The sequence below is a fragment of the Thermothielavioides terrestris genome, chromosome 2 (assembly GCF_000226115.1).
Source record: "Thermothielavioides terrestris NRRL 8126 chromosome 2, complete sequence".
NCBI classification, from domain to species: domain Eukaryota; kingdom Fungi; phylum Ascomycota; class Sordariomycetes; order Sordariales; family Chaetomiaceae; genus Thermothielavioides; species Thermothielavioides terrestris.
In genome coordinates, this window is record NC_016458.1 from 6,445,152 (window position 1) to 6,467,076 (window position 21,925).

General features: G+C 53.8%; 5 protein-coding genes across 5 annotated transcripts; 2 read left to right on the top strand and 3 right to left on the bottom strand.

The window, feature by feature from the left end:
• Positions 1-31: 31 nt before the first annotated feature.
• On the bottom strand, positions 32-774 carry THITE_151843 (uncharacterized protein; the record flags this gene model as incomplete). Its single annotated transcript, XM_003652938.1, has 2 exons — positions 32-112; positions 235-774. The coding sequence occupies 2 exons, from the start codon at positions 772-774 to the stop codon at positions 32-34; spliced, it is 621 nt and encodes a 206-aa protein (XP_003652986.1).
• Positions 775-2,434: 1,660 nt separating this feature from the next.
• Positions 2,435-3,253, bottom strand: THITE_2114879 (uncharacterized protein). Its single transcript, XM_003652939.1, has one exon. It carries the CDS (start codon positions 3,116-3,118, stop codon positions 2,489-2,491), a length of 630 nt encoding a protein of 209 aa, XP_003652987.1. The 5' UTR covers positions 3,119-3,253; the 3' UTR covers positions 2,435-2,488.
• Positions 3,254-4,239: 986 nt separating this feature from the next.
• Positions 4,240-6,237, top strand: THITE_2114881 (annexin-like protein). The gene is made up of 3 exons (XM_003652940.1): positions 4,240-5,553; positions 5,624-5,771; positions 5,834-6,237. Exons 1-3 carry the CDS (start codon positions 4,375-4,377, stop codon positions 5,971-5,973), a joined length of 1,467 nt encoding a protein of 488 aa, XP_003652988.1. The 5' UTR covers positions 4,240-4,374; the 3' UTR covers positions 5,974-6,237.
• A 1,518-nt stretch (positions 6,238-7,755) lies between these two features.
• THITE_128579 (uncharacterized protein) lies at positions 7,756-11,811 on the top strand (the record flags this gene model as incomplete). The annotated part of the gene is made up of 4 exons (XM_003652941.1): positions 7,756-9,042; positions 9,412-9,864; positions 9,919-10,026; positions 10,084-11,811. The coding sequence occupies 4 exons, from the start codon at positions 7,756-7,758 to the stop codon at positions 11,275-11,277; spliced, it is 3,042 nt and encodes a 1,013-aa protein (XP_003652989.1). The 3' UTR covers positions 11,278-11,811.
• A 514-nt stretch (positions 11,812-12,325) lies between these two features.
• THITE_2114887 (uncharacterized protein) lies at positions 12,326-15,136 on the bottom strand. The gene is made up of 2 exons (XM_003652942.1): positions 14,832-15,136; positions 12,326-14,414 (listed from the first exon to the last, which is right to left on the bottom strand). The coding sequence occupies exons 1-2, from the start codon at positions 15,026-15,028 to the stop codon at positions 12,362-12,364; spliced, it is 2,250 nt and encodes a 749-aa protein (XP_003652990.1). The 5' UTR covers positions 15,029-15,136; the 3' UTR covers positions 12,326-12,361.
• Positions 15,137-21,925: the final 6,789 nt, after the last annotated feature.

Here is a 21,925-nt window from a genome sequence, read left to right on the forward strand (position 1 = left end):
ACTTGACAAAACCACCCAGGGCTTCGACGTCTCAGTTCCGGATAGGATCCATATAACCCTCCAGCATGCGGACCACACTCTCATCCACGATCCCCTCGCCTACCAGACGCCGCTGTGCAGCACCGTGAGTTAATGAGTTATTCCCCAATCGACACTGTGAGCAGCTCAAGAGTAAAGGAGCGGTGTCGGGGGAGGTGTGTGTGGGGGGGGGTCTGGAACTCGTATTTGGCCTACCAACACCCGGATCGTCCAACCCTGGCAATGCTCCGTAACAGCGGCCCGACTGGGCGCGCTAGGCGGCCGCTCGGCCCGTGCGATCTCGTCCACCCTGGCAAACCGCTCGTCGGCGAGGGCCCTGCTGACAACCTGGTGCCAGGCGTACGACGGCGAGCTCATCCGATCGACGTCGGCGGCGGAATGGTCGTAGCGCATGAACTCGGCATCGCCGGTGACCTGCCACACCTGGCCCGGGCCCGTGCCCATGTCGTTGGGCCGGTGCGCGAAGAGGTACCAGTGTTTGGGCTCGCCCTCGGCTTGGTGCTCGGCGACGACGGATAGGCAGCGCTTGATCGAGGCGGTCTTCTCGGAAGTTCCGCCGTCGTTGTCGTCGGCTGGCGGCGGCTTCTCGACCGTTACCCAGTCGCTGACGGGCTGACCCGTCGCGCGGTCGAGTTTGCGCGTCCAGGAGCTGCCGTCGGCGTATTCGATGTACTCGCGGCCGTTGCGCACAGCGCGGTGGACGACTGCGCGGGCGTCGTTATTTCCGTCGGCCATTGTGGTGAGTTTGGTTGGCGTGGTCGCTCCGGGAAATGTTCACTCAGGTTGCGGCAGGGCTTAAAGACTCGCCAAGGAGTATCAATGAAGGAAGGGTTAGGCGAGGCCGAAGACAAAGAAGAGAACCCAGGAAAGAAAAGAAAAGAAAAAGCAAACACAAGGTGTGAAGAAGAAGAAAAAAAAAGGAAAATGAGTCAATTGAAAAAAAATAGAAAGAAGCGAGAGAAAAAAAAAGGAATAGGGACTATCTATCTGTACAAGAGCAAATTGAGCTCTTGCAACAACAACACGGAATCCCCCCTCCACATAAGTCCTCCCGGTTAACCTATACGCCAGAGGAGGGAATTACCTGGTACCTTTCGCGGCAACGGAGTCTCAAAAACCCACTCGGAGGACACACTCAGGTTAGCTCTAGATATTGTCTTCGCTGCTGCGCCAAGGCATTTTTGCTGAACCATCACAGGCGAGCAGGTCCCGCTACCCTGGCAGTCAGCTCCCACGTAGGAAAGCGAACCAACACCCCCAAGCTGAAGCGCATCGCAGCCAGGAAGGGGACCGACCGCCCGCGTCGTCAGCCACAAATACAGGATCATGATTTGTATCCAAGTCCACAGCGCCTCCCTAGTAACTAACCTTCTTATCTCCGGGAATTCACCCCGCCCAGACACGCTAGCCTGCACTCGTCCCGCTCGCAGATAGTCTCGGGTTCGTGGCTTAAGCATAGCTGAGGTGGGGAGGAGAGCTGTCATTGCTTTCAGAACGGACCTCGGACGATTGCACATCGGCCGGCAGAGAACTCTCTTTCGGCGTTTAACTTGCTTTAGTTGGCTTAACTGTCCGAATTGATCTCCAAACGTACTCGTTGTGCCCGCCTCGTGATCTGAAACGCAAGATCATGGCTGTTCGGAGCATCTATATTGATCGACGCAGAGGTGTTGCGACGGGTTTGGCTCCATCTCTATACCCCTCTCAGCATGGGCAGTTAATCAATCCCCTTAGCATGGGATAGATACCAACGAGGGATCCGGATCCCGGCATCGGTGTCTTGGAACTGGAGCAGTTTGTAACCGCGCCACTGACAGACACAGATTCAGTCTTCTCCATTGTGTCGGCTTTTGATTGTAGCTGAGAGAAGCGTCAACAGACGGGGTTGACCATGAAGGTAAGCAGCGAGGGGTAAACATTCAGGTGCCAGTTGAGCTGGTTTCCGGACGCAGCCACCCTTACTTAGCTCATGCGCCCAGCCGGTACCTTGAGCACCCGGTGAGCGGATATAGAGCATACTCTATGGAATGCAGGATCGTGTATCCCAACGCCCCAACGGTTCCGGTGGCAACAGTCACGGCCAGCACCATGAAACAGGGCAAATCGTCGCTGTGATTCATCACAGCGTATGCCATGTCATTTGACTAATATAGATACTCGCCATAAGAAACACTATCTACATGTGTCTAATTCCCATCGTCGCCGTCAACTCCTTGCTATCCTACCAAGAACCACAAGTCCTCCATGACAATAGCGTTTTCCAGCTCTTGGTCCACGCTGAGTCGTTCTCGGTGTCCAATCCGTGCCCTGCATATCAATCCGTGCCCTGCATTATCGATTAAGAGACTGATGCAGGGGCGAGTGCCGTTCATTGAGTGGCTGACCCCAACCCCGACCAACCGACATCGCGACCGTCGTATCGCTGCTCAAGTTTCTGCTGCCATTTGGCTCAAACGGCCCGCCGCGGCCGGAGCCAATTGCGGGAGGCCCGGCGAGGCAGCGTCTGGTTCCATGCTGGATACGACGTGTGCCAGGCCCCATTGTCGTATGTTTTGCTGCTGCTGCTGCTGTAACCGGTCGCTAGTGGGACGGGAATCGAGGCGGGAGAGGTGGTGGGCTGGCATGACACAATCGGCCGAGTTGAATTCGATGGAGAGGATATCGTCGCCAATGTTTGTGTTGTCTGTGGTGGTGTGGTCGAGGCCGCGGATGGCTGGCTGGTGGAAGTGCCAGCGGCATCGGCGGTCCGGGTCGTGGTGTCCGGGCCGATGTTGACGATTTGGACTGTTTTCGTCACGACGACGGTGTCGGTGACATGGTCTGTCACCGGGGCCAGGGTCTGCACAACGGTGACCGTAACCGCGCCAATCGGCGATGTTCCGGAGTCAGAGCCGGAGCCGGAGCCGGAGTTGGACCCACCCGGCCCAGACCCTCCGTCGATCGGGACGACTGAGTAGGTCGCTCTCGGCGCCAAGACCTGCGATGGTGCAGGTCGGTGTTCATTGAAGGGAAGACATGGACATGCTGTCGCGAACAAAGATACGGCAGCATACAGTGATGCTGTCCGGCCGAGATGCATTCTGGAGTCGCAATCGCGGGCCTGCAAGCAACAACCCGATGCAGTCACGCACTGACGAGCAGCACTGACGAGCAACGAACGGGCAGATTCCCGTCTTGCAGCAAGAGACAAGACACAATCCAAGGAAAGCAAAACAATGGACGGAGCAGCAAAGTGGCATTAATATCCGTAAAGCATACCTCTACGATACCCCATTCTCTTCCTGCCCTACCTGGAAATTGAGATGGCTGGCGTTTCGTTGATGTTGCCCTCCGAGTTCTAGACCAGTGTGATGTGCCACCCAAAAAGCGGGTGGTTGACGGACTGTCCAGGCCCCCGCCAACCAACGAAAACCCAGCCAGTCCCCTCAGCACCGCGACGCCCGAGTCGGTCTTGGCATGCTGTGGCCCAACGCAGCGCTGCAATTCAGTTGCTGTGTATTCCCTAGGTGAGGTGCGCAGGGTGCGCAAGTTATCTGCTTCGCAGTGAGCAATTCCCAAATGTCTTCTGCTTTCCACAATCAGGGCACGATGGGCCCATCCAGTTGGCATCTGAGCGATCATGTGTGGGGCGGGCTACTAGGGAGTCATCCAACCGATCGGGAATGTAACGGATCGCACCACACAGTACAGTGCCAATACACAGTAGCATTAAAGATGTCACAGTGTTGTTGGGGGCGAGGCAAGGGTCCGAATTGGCGTCTCATGAGAAGCAACCGCGTCCGGCTTGCAGCTTCCTGCTTGATGCCCCCAAGTCGTCTCGGACTTGCAGATGTTGGCTGCCAATCGAACAAACCACCTGGAAACTACGGATATGTCCTGCCTAATGCTCGCCGTCCCTTTAACTCTTCCACCGACACTCGATTCTGGCGGGCGGAACATGCAATTTGGGTCCGTTCAACGCGATCGATCTTGGCGCGGAAGCGGTTAGCAAGGTGGGCTGCTGAGCCACCCCGAGACAGCACAGCCTGCTTCAAGACACTCAGTCCTCACCATCGACTGGCGGCACAGTTGGGACGTTGGCCTGCCTGGCAAACCGCTGGCGGCCTCTAGCGTTATATATTCCGCGTGCGCCCGCTTGCCACTTGCTGCTCAAACCATCACCCACCACCGACCAAACCAGTTTTCCCCTCCCCCGCACTCTCCCGATCCCCCGAACGCCGAGCGGATTGCCGACTTGCGCAACGCGCAAAACCGCAATTCTCGACTTCATCTCAGTTGATTCACGCCGCTCAGACAGCGTTCCCTCCGCAATGTCTTACCCCGGGTACCCGCCGTATGGCCGTAAGTAAACGTGTTGCTCGGAACAAACTGGAATCGCGATTGGTGACCCATGCAGAACCCCCTCCGCAGCAAGGGGGCTATTACCAACAGCCGCCTCCTGCCCAGCCGTACGGAGCGCCGCCGCCTGCACAGGGCCAATACTATCAACAGCCTCCTCAAGGCTACGGACAGCAGCCGCCGCCTCCGCCCCAGCCTTACGGTGTCCCAGCCCAGCAGCCTTACGGTACTCCGTCTCCCCAGCCGTATGGAGCGCCGCCTCCTCAACCCTACGGCGCTCCGGCCCCGCAGCCTTACGGCGCGCCGGCGCCCCAGCCGTACGGAGCCCCTCCGCCCCAGCAAGGAGCCTACGGGGCCCCCCCGCCTGCCCAACCGCCGTACGGCGCTCAGCCTGGATACGGCGCACCCCCGCCTCAGCAGCCTTACGGGCAGCAATCCTACGGTCAGCCCCCGCCGCAGCAATACCCACCTTACGGGCAGCAGTTCCCCCCGACGCCCCCGTCTTTGGGGTACGGACCTCCCCAGATCATTGCGTATAACGGCGACGCGGACGCACAAGCCCTCAGGTCGGCCATGAAGGGGTTCGGCACCGACGAGAAGGCCCTGATACGCATCCTGGCCACCAAGGACCCCTTGCAGGTCGCGACGATTCGAGATGCTTACACGCGGCTCCACCGGCGCGACCTCGTCGCGGACCTCAAGAGCGAAACAACCGGCTGGCTCGAGGCTGGGCTGGTCTCGCTCGCCCGCGGGCCCCTTCTGAGCGACATCCACCTGCTCCGCGAGGCCATGTCCGGCGCTGGAACCAAGGAGACGGCGCTGAACGACGTGCTGCTTGGGCGTTCCAACGCCGACTTGAACGCCATCAAGTCCGAGTACCACCGCGTCTTCCGTCGGCGGGTTGAGGACGACGTGCGCAGCGACCTCAGCATGAAGACGGAACGGCACTTCATGATCGTCCTCAGCGCGCAGCGTGCCGAGGACTCGGCTCCCGTCGTGAAGGCCGACATCGACCGCGACGTCAACGACCTGTACAACGCGACCGAGGGCAAGGTCGGCACGGACGAGGTGAAGGTGTGCAGCATCCTTAGCACGAGGAACGACAACCAGATCCGCGCCATCGCGTACGAATATCAGCAGAAGTTCGCGCGGAGCCTGGAGGACGTCATTCGCAGGGTGAGCTTAGCCATATTGTCCTCGTTTCTCCCCCAAAAGACGAAATACCGTGTTAACAAGGAACGTGTAGGAATTCTCCGGCCACATGGAAGACGCGCTCCTCTTCCAGCTCCGCAACGCCGTCGACAAGTATATGCACCAGGCCACGCTCCTTGAGGATGCCATGAGTGGCGCAGGCACCAAGGACTACCTTCTCGTCAGCCGCGTGGTCCGCTTCCGTACGTACTTTACCGTGCTACCCCATCGCGAGCGATCTAGATGCTAACAGCTTCGGGGCAAGATTGGGACCGCAACAACATGGCCAACGTCCGCGCGGCATACGAGAAGCGGTACCGCCGCAATCTGGCGAGCAGGATCAGGGGGGAAACGAGCGGAGACTACGAGCGGTTGATGCTCGCTTGCATCGGGGAGCCCGTCTAGTTCGGGCTCACTCGTTGGCCAAGTCGAGGTTTCCAAGGCGCATTGTTTGTTGAACTAACTGTCTCGGAGTAGAGCATCGTTCTTGCTATTGAGGTGTTGCTGACCGTTCCCATGGTCCGGGGGCTGCGGTTGTCGGCCGACCGGTTCATCCGATCTCCCACTTTGCGTGACCCTTGTACGGCATACTCTTGCGGAGTTAGCTTGCTCTTTTGGCAGACTGCTGGGGGTAAGCAAAGCATATCATCTTCCTTCGTATTCTACAGCCATTCGTCTGAAGCCGACGTTCATCCGAACAGTCAGCGCATTTACCCGACTAGGGGGACTCACTCCTGGATAACCTGAGAAACGGCTACGGGAGAACGGGAAAGATCCAACGTGTCTCACCAGTGCGCACCGTGTAGCGCGAGAAGGCGACGGGCATGACGCCACACATGCAGTGTAATCTGTACAGTTATCCTCTTTTTACGTAAGGTACGACGAGATATGCCGATGTCCTAAGCCAACCGTATGAGATAACAAGCGCAAGCAAGCAAGCCACCAAGATGCATTCTCCACTCGAGTTCGGGGTGTCCCGTAGGATATCACATTTTGGTGGTGGCGCCAGGCCTAAGACGCAGAAGCAAACAGCTCATTAATTGCTGATGATGCACAGAAGCTGTGGTACTTACTGTGTATACTGTGCAACTGGTTGAGTTCATTCTGTGTACCGCAGGATGAGGCAGTTACTGCACAATTTGCATGTACGCTGCGGATTACTGTGAGCTCGTGGTCCGCCATCTCAAACTCGGACGAGAGACCTGATGCACTCCGGTCCAGGAATATCACAGATCTTATGATGCATTTGGTTTCACTCAGCACTGAATCTTATGTGGCCACACCGGCTCGTCTCGCGCCGCCCGCAGTTATGTGTACTGTACAAGAAGAGGATAGCGAGGAGAAGGCGGCCATGGAATCGAAATTTTGAGAGAAAAGAAGAACAAAGAAGAAAAAGAACATGCAGGTGGATCCGCTGCGTCCTCTGGGCACTCACACTACCGCCGAAGCAATATCGCGAGTTAGGTAACCTGAGGTTGTCCACAGTTTTCCGAAAGCGGTAAATAGTGGTAACATTGAATCGTAAGTGGAGCCATCAACATAATGTTTTCCATGTGGAACATGGGTGCAGGCCAACCGAACCAATGCAAACACCTCGTTAGCAAATATATAACTCAGAAAATTGGTAGATTGGTTGGACAGGGTTTAATTAAGATGGTTATTAAACGAGAGGTGCTTCCCCATTTAACCGAAGAAGAAAAAAGTTTCGAAAAACGAGAACGAAAGTATCATTGCTTTACCTTACCACAGTACTTCTGTGCTTTCCTATTCTTGAACTCTCTGACGGGCCCGCATCTCGAAGCTGCTCTTCCGCACCACAATTTCCGGTGCGCTTCTACCTCTAATCTTCACCTGCGCGCAGTTGTTCTGTGCTTCCGCATGGGCAATTGCTCTGCGCTGCGCCTGCGTCGTTCAGGGCCACCGGGTACCGTTGCCGTGGCCGTCGTCGCTAGTGCCGAGTCCGGGAGGCTCGTTGCATCAGCCGCAGCGAGGGAGAAAAGTGCGTAGCTAGGAGCTCGCGGACGGAAAGCTAAGATATTGGCGAGCAAGCGTGTCTGGACGCAAAACTGAAGACTCAGGGCTCGGGGCCGTGGTGCGAAAGTGCATTCTTATTCCTCCCATTGGCTTGTTTTGGGAGCGCGACAAGCAACACGGGTCGAGGGTACTAGTTACCTACGGATTGCGAGCATGGACGAGGAGACACAAAGCAACACAAAGGGACAAGCAGCTCCGGCATCCCCCGCCACCTCGCGACAGCAAACCTCCTCAGATGTGCCAACCGGGGGCGAGGTGATAGCAGCAGGAGCAGCAGCAGCATCGCCGACCATTGCGAATGCGATCACCATAGCCAACGCGGCCGTGGACCGCGTCGCCATGACAGAGTCGCAGCAGCCCGCAAACCCCGGCACGGCGCGGGTAGAGAGTCCGTCGCCTCACTTTCAGACGACAGCGACAGCGTCGACAGCAGAGACGGCCAGACAAGCTTCACAATCGGCGGCGCCTGCGCCCAATTCGGTCGCTGGCCAGCGCCAGGTCAACGAAGAAGTCGTGCATGGGAGGGGCCCGATGGCTGCTGCACAGCTTGACCCGGCGGAAAAAGCGAGTCCAGCCGGCACTGGCATTGGAGCTGGAACAGCCGGAACGGGCGCTGCAACGACCGGGTCTCCACAGCAGCTCGAGCCTCCAGGCCCGTCGCTGCAATCGCCGCCTGTGCAGCAGTCTTTTCAACCACAACAGCCGCCCGTGTCCGCGCCATCTCCGTCAGCCCATCCGCACACGGCTCCGCATCCCCAATCCCAGCCGGCGCCGCCACCGCCGCAACAGCCGCTGCAGGTGCCCTTGCAACCGCATCATCCCCAGCACTATCCACCGCCGGGACAGCCGCCGGCAGCGCACACGCTGCACACGCGATCTCTCCAGCAGCACCAGGCTCCACTCGCTCAGACGGGGCGCGTGCAAAGTCCACCGGCGCATCCTCAGCATCCGCATCCTCCACAACAACAATTTTACCACCAGCATTATTCGCAACCGCAACCGCAACCGCACCAGCAACCACCACCGCCGCAGCCGCAGCCGCTCGAACCTGTTCCCGCGTCGGCCCTGCCAGCTTTACACCAGCCGCAGCCGCAGGCGCACCTGCAGTTCCATTCACATCCTCAACCCCAACCCCAACCCCAGCAGTCTCTTCCTCCTCTGCCGCACACCTCGCATCAGCGCGCGCCTGGCCCGAAGCCCGTCATCATGGACCCACCAGGGCTGCGCAAGGCGACGCAGTCGCAGTCGTCGCAGCAGCAAACCGCCATGGGCTTCCCGTCGCCCACGCGCGACTATGCGGCAGCAAATCCCAAGTTTGTCGACGACTGCACGCGCATGAATTATGCCCTGCTCCAGAGCCTGCCCGAGGCCGTCCGGCGCATTGTCCGGGACCACTGGGAGAAGTGCCTGCTGGGCTCCGAGTTCCACCAAGCTTTCATTGTAAGTCGCTTCCCACGATTCTTCTTGTTCATCGTCATCATCGCCCTCGGCTTCTCATTCGCTCTTCGTTCTTCTCTCGTGTCTCTTCTAAACTGTAAAAACACGGTAACTTCTGCCAAAGCATCCCATACCACGCTCCCGCGCACGGTGATTTTATTCTACCCGAAATTCCCTGTGCTGCATGCAACTCTCTTCCCAACGACGACTCTCCTCAGCTCACCAACACTCATTCCTCTCCTCGCACAATGCACCGCGCCATCCAGGCTGCGTTTTCCCTTATCCCACCTCCATTCAGCCTTCTGCCCGATCAATATGCGAAAATCGCCGTACTTTCCGCCGCCCTCCGAGCTTGGTCTAACCCCGTCCCAGCTTAATGCCTCCATCCACCACGCGCCCGCGTCCGTCATGAGACGCGCCCTGAGAGATTTCGGGGGGAAGATGGTTGCCGAGTCGAAACACGAGCTCATCGCCCACTTCACAACCGAAGCCCTGGACGAGGTTGCCGATCACATCATCAGCAAAGCCAGTGATAGCTTCCTCGACAAATGCCTGGAGAAGCGTCTGCTGACCATTGAGGCCAAACCGCTCATCAACGCGCTTGCAAAAGCTGAGCGGCTGGGCTATGAACCGGGCGACATAGTCCAGGACGACCAGCACGAGCGCGTCATCCCCCAAGAAGCCTACCCGGGAGCCGCTACCGGTGCGAACGGTTTCCACGCTCATCCTAGCCAGCCATCCTCTGCGAACGCGCAAGGGAACCGACAACAGCTACAGTGTCTTCAGTGCTTCCGAACCTTTCTGCACGCCTCTGCGTATGACTATGTAAGGGGAAGAGTTCACCCCTGTGCGCCAAGACAGCACTAACTCCGCCTTCAGCACACGAAGTACAATGTCTGCAGCCAAATCCCTCCCTCCACGAAGGGGTTCGAGCATTCATGTCCTCACTGTGGGCAGGGCTGCAGCAGGGTGGAGGAATTGCAAGCTGTACGTTGCGCTTCCGTCGCCAACGACCCCGAAGTGTGTAGCTAAGATGGCATCTAGCACCTCGACAACAAAGTCTGCGGCAACTTCAGCCAGCCGACCAAGGTGTCCCGGGGGCCAGGCCGCCCTCCAAAGAATCCCCCGGCTCCGCAGCCCAACCAAGCAGTCATCCTTCCCTCACCGTCCTCGCAGTCCCGAGCTGCAAACGGCTACTCGGGCACGCAACTTCAGTCCACGCCGGCGCGTTCTAGCTTGGCAGGCCGGCCTGCAGGCGCCACGCCCGGATCGACGTCGTCCCCCATCGCGGCGGACCCCTACGCCCACCTGACGGAAGAACAAATGGCGGCGATGAACGAGGAGCTGCGCGAGGCCGAGGCAAAGTACGCGCCCCGCTTTGCCGACGCGGAGCTCATTCCGGACGAGAACGCGCGGCGGCAGAAGATCGAAGGCCTGCGCAACAGCTTCGGCACCAAGCAATCCATGATCCGAAAGAAATACGGCGTGCGCCTGCGGGAGCGCCGCACCAAGGCCGAGATCATGGCTGAGCGGGAGCGGATGGGCCTCAAGCGCGCCGAGAAGGAAAAGGCCAAAGCAATGGCTGCTGCTGCCGCTGCTGCCGCCGCCGCCGCACGGCAGAACTCGAGCCCGCGAGCCAACGTGGAAGCGGCATCACGCGCAGCCGGCGGCGGCGGCAGCAGCAGCGGGTGGATCGCCGCTAACACGCCGCGGGCGAGCGCCCTCTCGGAGGAGGAGCATGACCTGAAGCGTCGGCGCCTGGACGAGAGCGGCGGCTATCAAACGCCATACAAGTCCCAGGCGCCCGACTCGCCCACGCGCAAGACCCTCCCCGTGTCGGAGATCGGCGGCGGCCTGTCGGGCGCGGCTGCCACCCCCGCGACGCACGACCCCACACTGCCGCCTCCGCCGTCCCAGCCGACGAAAGTGTACGAACAGTCCGGAGCGCGCGTCGAGATCCACGAGCCGGCGCAGGCGCAGGCCAGCAAGCCCGGCGCGTCGTCCCGACCCGACGACGCATCCGCATCCGCCACGCCCGCCGGATCGGACGAGACCGGCGCGAGCCGCCGCCCCGCGAGCAGGCAGGACCCGGCCGCCGCGGAGAAGAAGCCGGTCATTGTCCTCGACAACGATTCATCGTCATCCGACGACGACGATGAAGACATCCCCTCGACGTTGCCGGCCCACGTGCGCAAGAGCCTCGCGTCCGGCAGCACCTCGCTCGTGCCGAACCATTGATTGAGCTACCTTTTCCGCCCTGCCCATCAAGAGTCTGCAGAGTCTGCCACCTACCTACCTACCTTACCGGTTCCCACATTTGCTTGCGAGCGGGCGTTGTTGGGTGTACCCCTTTGTCTGCGGAACAAACATAAAACCTGTTTCTGTTAACCTCTCCATTAACGTCGTTCAACACGTTTCCCGCCACACTTCCTTCGGTTGCGTCAATACCCTTAGATACCCCCCCACCCGCAGGGGCTCTACCATTCTGCATTGTTTCTTTTTCCTCGGGGCCTGATCAGGGTTATTTACCGTTCGCTGGGCTGGTCGATGCGTCAGGACGCGGCCGACGGCCGACAACAGCACATTTCGCCCAGCGCCATTCCTTTGGCGTTTGCGGTTTCATGGTTAGAGTTCAAAGAAATGGACCCGGAGCGTGGGTGGAAGTGGAGGTTTGTTTGCCTTGAACGCAATGTTGTATGTATATCCCGCCAGGTTGTGTGTGCATCCCTCTCTGGAGGGGAGTAAAAAATGTAATAGCAGACTCGACTGGAGACCATCCATCTGCTTTTGCTAGACTTGAGTCACAGCACCAATCTAACTTCCTGGCCCAAGCTGGGGGTGGTCGTCACAGCACTCGAACCCGGACCAGAGTCGAGCACATGCAGGTGGAAATGTGTACATTCCGATCATTTACATATACACCGTACCATACATACCCTACAACCGGATGTCAACCCAAATATCCCTTTCCGCGACGAGAACGCAAAAACAAGAGAACCCTCTCAACACTCAACACGCAATGCTCAGCAAAGCACCATCTCCCAGCCCAAAAAGCAAGACGTGACGCGACGACGACCATGGCCATCGCAATGCTCCATACAGCACATTTCCCCCCTCCCCCCTCCCGCGTACCCCCGTCTACTTGGACAGGGAACAACACATGGCAGACAGAAAGCCAAACCAAGGCCAAGTACAACGCTCAAAATCAAAGACCAAGAGAAGCCATCTTTACCCCATTCCCAACCGGTTGATAGGCCTGAGCCAACCGGGAGTTGTACGAAAATAAACTCCGCAGTTCCAACCCCGGCTTTCCAACCCTTCTTCACCCGGTGACCCTCCGGACCCAAAGCGTGGTAGGCTCCCACTCGGCCTCGCGATCAAGCCGCTTGTACGCGCGGTGCAGCTTGAGGCCCAGCTCGTGCTCCTCGCGCTGGACCTCGGCGAGCTCGGCGCGCAGGGCCTCGACCTTGCGCTTCTCGGCCTCGCGCTTGCGCATCACCTCGGCGCTGTTCATCAGCTTGTCGGTCGGCATCAGCTCCGTCATCTGCGTGATGGACCGGTTGATGTTTATGCGCCGGTTCGCGAGCGCGCGCAGCCGCGCCTCGAGCAGCGCCACGCGGTCCTGCGCCTCGCCGGCCGACTGCTCCGGCGGCGCCGGCGGCAGGCTCTTGTTCACGTCGGAGACGCTGGCGCGCCAGGCGGGGCGGTCCGTGGCCTGGGCTTGCGCCTGTACGCGGGCCACAGCGGGGTTGGGCATCACGGTTGTGGTGGTGGTGTGTTCGGCGAAGGGCGAGGTCATGAACTGGTCGATCGGAGAGGTTACGGGGCTGTGGTCTGATGAAGGCCTGCGTTGGAGGGGGTGTTGTTGCTGCAAGTCGGCTGGTAGTGCTGGAACGGGCGGCTGGTTGCCGTCGAGAGGGTCGTCGATGTCGTCCCGGGTCGTGCCCGTGTTGCTGGTCGCGTAGGTGGTGACGCTGAAGCGGGAGGGCGGCTGCACGTATGGCTCCTCGACAGGAGCAGGCGGCGGCCGGGCCGTGTCCGGGACTGGCAATGGAGAGGGCTGCGGTGCGTCGGTCTGCTGGGAGTAGACTGACGAGACGGACGCTTGGTGCTGGTGGTTGGTGTGCATCGGAGGCGGCTTCCGGCGGATCGGTTGCGAGGACTCGGGCGAAGGGGGTGGGAAGGTTGGGCTCGGGAGAGCGCGCGGTCCGTAGAGATTATTCCGTGCAAGTTCCCTGGCAGCCACTGCTGGCGCATCTGCTGCCGCCGGGTGGCCGGAAAGAGGAGGGCTCGGGTATCTCTGAGCGGCCGGGAAGGTTGTCTGCTTCGCAGATGGCGACTGGGACGAGGGGAGGATTCTCCTAATGGTGTCCAGTGGCCCGGACCTGGTCGGTGTTTCAGACGGGGGAGGGCTGATGGGCGGGGTCTCGCCGCGGCGGGCGGAGCCACCATCCGGGGTGTTACCAGTGGGCTTGGACTCGGCCGCAAGGGCCTTGTTTCTCCTGGCACTCTTTTCCGGAATCTTCAAGGGAGGAACTTCGCGAGTGTCGTGCACTGGGTCCACGATGGCGCTCCGTCCGCTCGCCCCACGCCAGCCGGGGCGGTTCGACGTGAAAGCGCCGGCGGCGGGGTCCGTGTTCCCTTCTATCGCAGCCGAGGCTTTCTTGGCCATCTTGCGCACCCGGTCGCCCCAGGACGGAGCGGCAGCGGTGGGGCTATTTTGCGACGGCGCCCATCCATTGTCGGGGCCAGACCCCAGGCTCTGCGCGAACTCGGCCGGGTTGACTTGGGAAGGCCGGCCCTGGGCGCTGCTTGTCCGCTCTCCCGTGAGTGGATCCCACCGGGGCCCTTCACGGCCGGGTGGATTCCGGGACTGCTGCGGCGCCGGCCCGCGATGGCTCGAGTGCGCCTCACGGGCCGCAGCGTCGGATTGTCGCCGACGCTCTCGGCGCAGCATGGGGATGCTGGTCGCGGCTCGGTTCTGCGGAGGGCTCTGGGTGCCCTGGCGTGGTGCTGGCGCATACCCGCGGTCCGACCCTTCATTTCTCAGAGCATCGGTGGTCGGGATATCCGCATGTCGGGGATAGACTGGCCGGTCATCTTCGTCAATCGGTGAAACGTCGCCCGGCGGCAAGCGATTGGCGGCCGTGGCGTCAGGCTCGGGGGAGCTCGGCGGCGAGATGCCATCGAGCCCCCCGCCGTACCGATAGCCGTACTTGGTCGCCACGTTTGCTGCGAATTTCGGGGCCAGCGGGGGAGAGTCCTCCGGGTAAACAGAGGACGCGGCACGGAAACTGGACTTGCGAACGGCGATACCTTTGGGGTTGGGGTTGGGATTGCGAACCGGCAGCTCCCGCACAGCTGTCGCAGTCTCGCTGGAGCGGAAGGCGACCTTGTCAGCACGCTGCTTGAGAGGAGCGTTTCGCGTCGCCGTGCACGCTTCCCAGTAGGTGGTGATTGCAGGCGGTGCAGGAAAGGAGAGCCAAACTCGTCACGCGCAAGGGCCCGTGTGACTGGAATGTTCCCAGTTGCGCAGACTGCAGCTTCCCGGGTGAGGCTGGGAGAAGGAAACGGGAAGGATAATGAGAAGGAGCGCCTTCATCGTGTAAGCGCACCCTGAGTGGGCGGCCGTTGCAACAGCCTCCCAAATGGGCAATGGAAGCTGCAGCCCACTGAGGCACAGCCCACCAGCAGGCCCCACGAGGCCTAATGCCCCGCGCCCAACATGCCACCTCAACCCCAGCAGGCAGCACTGCAGCACCAGACAGGCAGGGAGGAAAATGACCACTCACTAACGCGACTGGAGAAATTCTCGCGGTGGCCGCGGCGGAGGCGGCCCACCCTTGATCGAGTAACTGTATCCCTTCTTGGCCGTGTTCAGGGTTCCGTAGCTCAGGCCCAGGCCGACCTGTAACCTGTCGTCGTCCAGCGGGTTGTCGACCTGCCTCTCCGCGTGGTGCGGAATCATGATTTTGAGCCTGTCCCACATGGTGACGGTGGTTTGCTTCGATCCAGGTCCCTTCTGAGGTTGCGAGGGAACGATAGTGTTAACCAATGCCAAATGCGCGCTTTCACCCTTCTTCCCCTTTCTGGCGCCTCCGAGATTATCTGGGATCTCGGGTTTTGGCAAGCGAGGGCCGAAGCGGAACAGGGAAACAGGGTCGCGTTAGATCGTCGCAGTCGCCGTTTGACCAATTCAGGGGCGCATGAGCCTGCCTCGACCAAGGTTGTTCTCCGGGAACAGGTGCATTCAAAAGCGGACGGTCGGAAACGCAACAGGGCCAGGTATCCTTGTTGGCAGGACAGCTCATTCATCAACAGGCGACGGGACCATGGAAGAAAGGGGCGCCACCAAGCTCCTTATAATCAAGCCCAGCAGCGACCCGGAGCGGAGGTGTTGTTTACCGTGTTGGCCGCTTGCCCGAGATGCAACCGGGAGAATGGGATTTATTGGGCTGCAGCCGTCCTTTATTCACCACCCATTCCACCGGGGAAATGATGGTGGACTCGTTGTTTTTGCCCTTTGTTTTCACGTCGAAAGCGACCGCGCCAGTCATTGGCCCCTGTCTCCCGTCGTAGCTGCGGCGGCAGTGACCGTGTTAGTTGGCCCTCCATGCAGTTTGGAGGCGTGGCAGGCCGACGGGAACCCATTGGATTCGTTGGCCCTCGCCGCATGCTGCGCCTAGCATCGGTGCCGAGAAGAGAGCAACAAAACGCGCGAAAACATTCATCTGTCTCCCACCAATGCAAGCAGGCCGAAGACACCTATGGGCTTGCGGCAGTCCCTGAACTGCCGCCGTGCCGTGGGAGCGAGGGAGGAAACCATGATACAGCCTGCACATCAATCATTCCCCAGCCGCTTACACAATACTGTATCTCAACACCTACACTACGCAGTAAACATCATGCGATCTCTCCGGTTGGTTCGGTGCCGTCCGTGGTGGAGGCACAGCGGGAAAACAGCGGGCGGGGCCGTTGAGGTCTCTCTCCCCGCGCCCAACAAGGAAACCACGAGGGTCCGGCATCCTGCGAGGGCGGCGCATTGCACTCGGTGTCCTTTTGTGCTGGTCGGTAAGCTGAGAGGATTTAACTAGAGACTCAGAGCACCAAGCATCCATCCTCCTCCGGTCGAGCGTTGGTGTTCTGAATCGGGAATTGATTAATGTTACGTAGTGCATGTTCAGTAAACAGGTGCGGATCCGCGCAAGAGGACACTGCTGTACCCAAGATGCGCGTCATATTTTTGGAAAGATTGAGCGGGGCCAAGGTTCCATGCCGGGAGGGGGGGGTCATGCAACATGTAACTGTAACCATATTGCAACGCTAACATGGTCAGGGATCTAGCCAACATAGCGATCTTGGCAACACATACTGAAACCCGCTTAGAACATAGTGTGTAAATCGATATACTTGTATCGGCTGGTCATAGTGTTTACGACATATACATAAGCCTCCCGACATGCCCTAGACAGTATATAGGTGCCTATATAGTTATTGTATAGACATAGGATCTCCTTCTACAATATACTATTATACCGAAATACCCTATAGCTTTAATCGAATATAATAATAATAGCTAGATATAATGCTCTATCTATATTATATTAGGCGATATAGATATACTAGTATATATAGGATATGGACTTCAGGTAGCTATGTCCTATAGGATCGGCCTCCTCGCCCATAGCCACTGGCAGACCTGCTCAGGGGTTAGGTTCAAGGGCACTTCAGTGACACCGGCTAAGGACCTAGGATTTCCTATACTTACTACCTAAAGTAAGATAGATATAATATAGCTAGAATATAATATACAACCTACTTATAGCGATTTTACACCAGTGTTCACGCTATTTATACTAAGTATTATAGACTAGGGAAGATCGGCATTGGAAAGGAAGAATGGCCTAGGGTCCTACTTAGCTTCCTATCAACGTCGCTATCACATTAATCTTACTTAGAGGGTAAATCTATAGCCTTATAAATGCTATAAGAAAATAGAGCTATTGTAAAAACCCTAAGTAAAGTCAAGCTCATTGATCTAGTCGAAGACTACTTAGCTTGAAATGTAATCTAGTATAGTGTACGTAGCCTATCTCAGTCTTAGCTAATTGTTACCCTAGAGAAGATAAATCTATATACTATATTCCTTATAAAACCCTTGATTCCTAAGCTAGTGGTTGACCACTATTTAGTCTAATATAGAAGATAGTAAACTTATAGAAGATAAAACCAAGTATAGTAGCCCCCTATAAAACCCTTATCCCTTAAGTCTCTAATGATCCCTAGCTAAGGTAGTCTAGTATAGAATGCTTTAAACTTATAGAAAAGGTCAAGTGTTATAACTCTATGAAATGTATTATATTCGTGGAAAGGGAAAATTAGGTAAGGTGACTCCTATGAAACTGCTACTGTAGGTCAACTCTATTCTACCTAGGCAGCCTGCTTATTCTTATCTATTGTATATACGCTAGGCTATTAATATGCTTGGACATAGGCGAGGACGGGTTATAGAAGTTTGTCCTAGTTGCTAGGACTCAATGGATATCGTATATTCTAGAGGAAGTATAGGTCTACGTTGTCTTGTTTAAGAACGTTAATACTAAAAGGATATAATATAGCGATGGAAGTGTATAATAGGCTAAGGCGTTCCGATTCTTGTTTAATAATAGTGTATTGGCGCTTTATTAGAAGTAGACTCGATGATACGTTGAGTCCGTCCTAAAATGGGAAGTGTATTATAGCGATCTCTTCGATATCGTCTTAGGCAGTATCCTCTTCTAGTTATACTATATCTTTATATACGCTATCTTTAGGATTAGCATTACACTAGTCGTTAGCTTCCTCCTTAATATCGCTAATAGCTAGGGATTCTAACTAGCTTTCCGACTTAGTATTACTCGATATATTAGAATCTATAGCTTATCTAGCCTTGTATTTTATAGCTGCTATATAAGATAATTTAGTTATAGGAACCAATGACTATAAAATGTAGAATAAACCTACTTTGCTTCTATCCCTATATTTACGTCTTCTACTTTTTATAAAGTCCCTTTGACTTAGTTGATGCTCCTAGTCTCTTCTTAGCCGTAGTAGCCTTTCTCTTCTCCTCTAGCTCTTCGAGCTGCTCAACAATGTAGAGCGTCCTTCCAAAGGAGTCTAGAGTGTCCATTATTACGATAGTATATAGCGATACGACTAGGGTTGCTCTTCTAGCTCTTCGATATACGTTGAGCTTCTAAAGTAAAACGAATTTACTAATAGTAATAAAGTTGGTTAAGAACTTATTAACATTAAGAAGGTTAACGCTAAGGCTTTTAGTCTCTCTATTAAAAGGGATTTATATCTTAGTAGTAGAGTGGCGAAGGACTTGAGCTACCTCTAGGTATTTAAGATAGAATCTACGCTAGTTCTTCTTAAGTTCTCTCTTAAAGTCGTTCTTAGTCTTATTGTCTATACTTACAATTATATTAACAAGGAGTATAGTAGTTGGCCCTTGACTTAGGTCCTTGAGACTAGCCTTAATAGTTTTATCGAATATATAGTAAAAGCTATCTATTTTAAAACTATTTAAGGCGAGATCCTTAGTAAATCTAAAGGTTTTGTTTGCCTTGCTATCGTCTAGCGTTTCTACTAGTGTTCTTACTATAGTAATCGTTTACTTCTTCTAGCTTACTATTGTATTAAGAAAAAATGCTTTGAAAGTCGCTCTCTAGCTAAGGAAAAGTAAAGCTAAGTTTATTAGTAGGTGAAACTTCGATAGAGTTGGGTATATAGTGCTTATAGGTGATAATCAGTCTAGGATATTATATAATAGGAGGTTGTAGAGGAGGAAGAGGAGGAAGTGGTAGTAGAGGAGGAGGAGAAGGATAGGTTTAGGAAATGGTGATGTTGGGAGGAAGTTTTAGAAGGCAACGAGAAATTCTAAAGTATAGGTGATAAGTGTAAGGCAGTTAGTAAATTATAGTCTATAGATTGAGTTTTGGTTTACTATCTAGAAGTGCTTTGATATATTTCTAAGTTGCTTTAGATTTAGCATTGTATAGGAGACTTGGTAGGGCAGTTGGATATTAGGTTTTATAGCTAGACATTAGATATATAGGTTAACCCAAAACTAGGAATAAATGCTACTAATGGGCGTTGTATATCGAAAAGTATCGTTGAGAGGTAGTTTTATATTCGAGTGAGCTACCTCTAAGACATTGAGGTATTAGCGCTATAAACTACGAGTTTATCTATAGCTTATAGTATAGTAAGATAAGGACCATTAAAGGAGTAGTATCTATTGTAATAGGCAGCTAGGTATTAAGTTAAGTAGGTTGTAAAAGCTAATATAGAGTAATAAGCAATATATATCTAGCGTTAAGATCAGCTTTAGTAGTTATAAATAAATCCTATATACTCGAAGCTCCTCTATTTTATAGCTATAGTCTAGTATAGATTTAGAAATATCCCTCTCCTACCTTATAGTCCTACTCGCCTTTACTACCCCCTATATCCTCTAGCTCGTAGCCGTCCTCTCTATCCTCTTCTTCGTCAATATATTTGACGCGGTATAACTCTACTCCTAGTATAGCCTATAGCAAGTGTTCTAGGTAGGGTTTAGAACCTATATCCGAGCTAGCCTAGCGATCGACGTCTTTATCCGGTGTCCCTAGGCGTTGTATAGATAGGCTAGGTCCTAGGACGACATTAGGGCAAAAGATCTTACTATTCTTATTAACGTCCTTGAATTAACGCTATTTAGCTACTGCTTTCTACTTCGTAGACTTTAGTATAATGATTGTAAAGTCTAGGGAAGAGGGCCATTTACCCTAGTTATCGTAGTCCATTATAATCTCCTATATATAGGACAGTTCCTAGTTATCCTAGCTATACTCCTTAGGCAGGTTCCTATTATACTTGTCTACAACGTTGGCCTATATCTTGTAAACGCCTATAACCTAGGTATAGATGTCTATACCGTTAGTGTCTTATATAGCATTTCATAGCGGAGCAACCTATATATATACTTCTATACTACTCTTAGGCCTATATACTTAAGTAGCCAATGTCGATATAGCTAGATACCTAGACTATAATAATAGAAAACTCTTTAATCCTAGTGCTAGCCTATCTGTCTATAAAGTAGGTAAAGATATCGTTTTAGTCCTTTATATATACGAAAGTTCGATCCTTCGACTACAACTTACAAATAGCTCTCTAAAGAGTATTAGTACTCCTCGTAGCCCTAGATTAGGACATCTCCTAGACTAACCTTAGTAGCCTTAATGCTTAGTAACTTCTAAATGTTATAGTTAGAATTAAATCTATACTAAGCCTATATCTTACCCTACTTTCACTTCTCGTTGTTAAGGCTTACTATCGTAAAGGTATAAATAATATATTTCTTAGTCTTGTTTATAAATCGTAGTATAGAGATATATTATAGCTATTAAGTAGTCTTAAACATCTTATCTATAGTAATATAGTACAAAGGATGTTTCTTAATACTCTAACGCTTGCTCTTCTAGTTTAAGCTTGTAGTATAGAGGGGGTTGCCTATAGTATCTTAGCTAGTTGTGTCTTTAGCGGTCCTATTATATCGAGTCTAGTAGTAGAGCTATAAGATATTAGTCTAGTAGCTACTAAGTAACGAAAGATTCATTTTTACTACGTTGCGGCTAGAGTACTATAAAAACGATTCACTAGCCCTTAGTATATCTAATTGATCTACGGTATTGGACTAGAGGCTTAAATGCTATAAAACCTACCCTACTTTAGATAATTTACTACGTTGTATACTAGATAATGTTTATATAGAGTTCCTATTAGCTAGCTATAAAACTCGCCTATTGCTTCCCAACTATATACTCTTCTAGGATAATAAGGTATTACTAGTAGTATCCCCGACCTTCGTCCTCTTTATCAGGCTATTAGATAGATGCCCCTTCCCAAGGGCACGACCTCCAAGCTAACCATCTACTATTCGCTTCTAAGGTCCATTGGCCTACCGCCTTTTCGACGAGAAAGACAGATTAGCAACCTACTATAAAATCAGGGGGGGTTAGGTTAGGCTTCTCGTTCAAACGTATATACCAAAGAGCATATATATCCAGAAAGCTAGCAATCCCTAGCGCTAGATCGATCGGAAACCCTCCTACCGACATTATCGTTACCCTAGGCTTAACGAACAAACTGACCAACAGGGGTAGATAGGGGCTATAAAAGTAGCTTAGTATAACGTTAGAAGGAAGTAGTCCTACTTCGATCGCCTATAACACTATTAAGCCAAATAATCGTCGATTAAACTTAGAGGTAGTCGTTAATTTCAAAGCGATATATTAGAGGCCAATAATATAAACGAGATAGAGAGAGCAAGAGAAGTAGATAGAAGAATTAGATACTTAAAGATTTTCTTAGTAGACTAGCTAATTTACAGTAAACGGAAAGAATATTCTATCTCACTTGACATTTAGAGATCTTAGTAGTTCGCCTACCTCAGCGAAGAGACGTTGTATCTTATTACAACGTTATTATCAAGACCTATAAATTCTATAATAGTAGGGTAACTATATACCTGACTTTAGAACCTAGCCTAGAAGCCAACTTGAAAATCGTTAATTATATAGGTAAGACATCGAATATCAGGCTTGTTTCTCTCTCTTTAGAAACTTACTTTAGCCCTATATACCTTAACTTCGATCGTCAATCGAGTACTGATATTGTCGACTTCTGCCCTCGCCAAAACGAAAGTAGCTTCGTATTAGAGGCCGCCTAGGCTAGGTTAGTTCAAGTCTATCGACTACTGTCGAATATCGCTATTGTTCTTCTTAGCTAACGATAGATCCTAGAATACCCTCCTCTCCCTTTTTATAGTAGACTAGTACACGATTTTATATATAGCTAA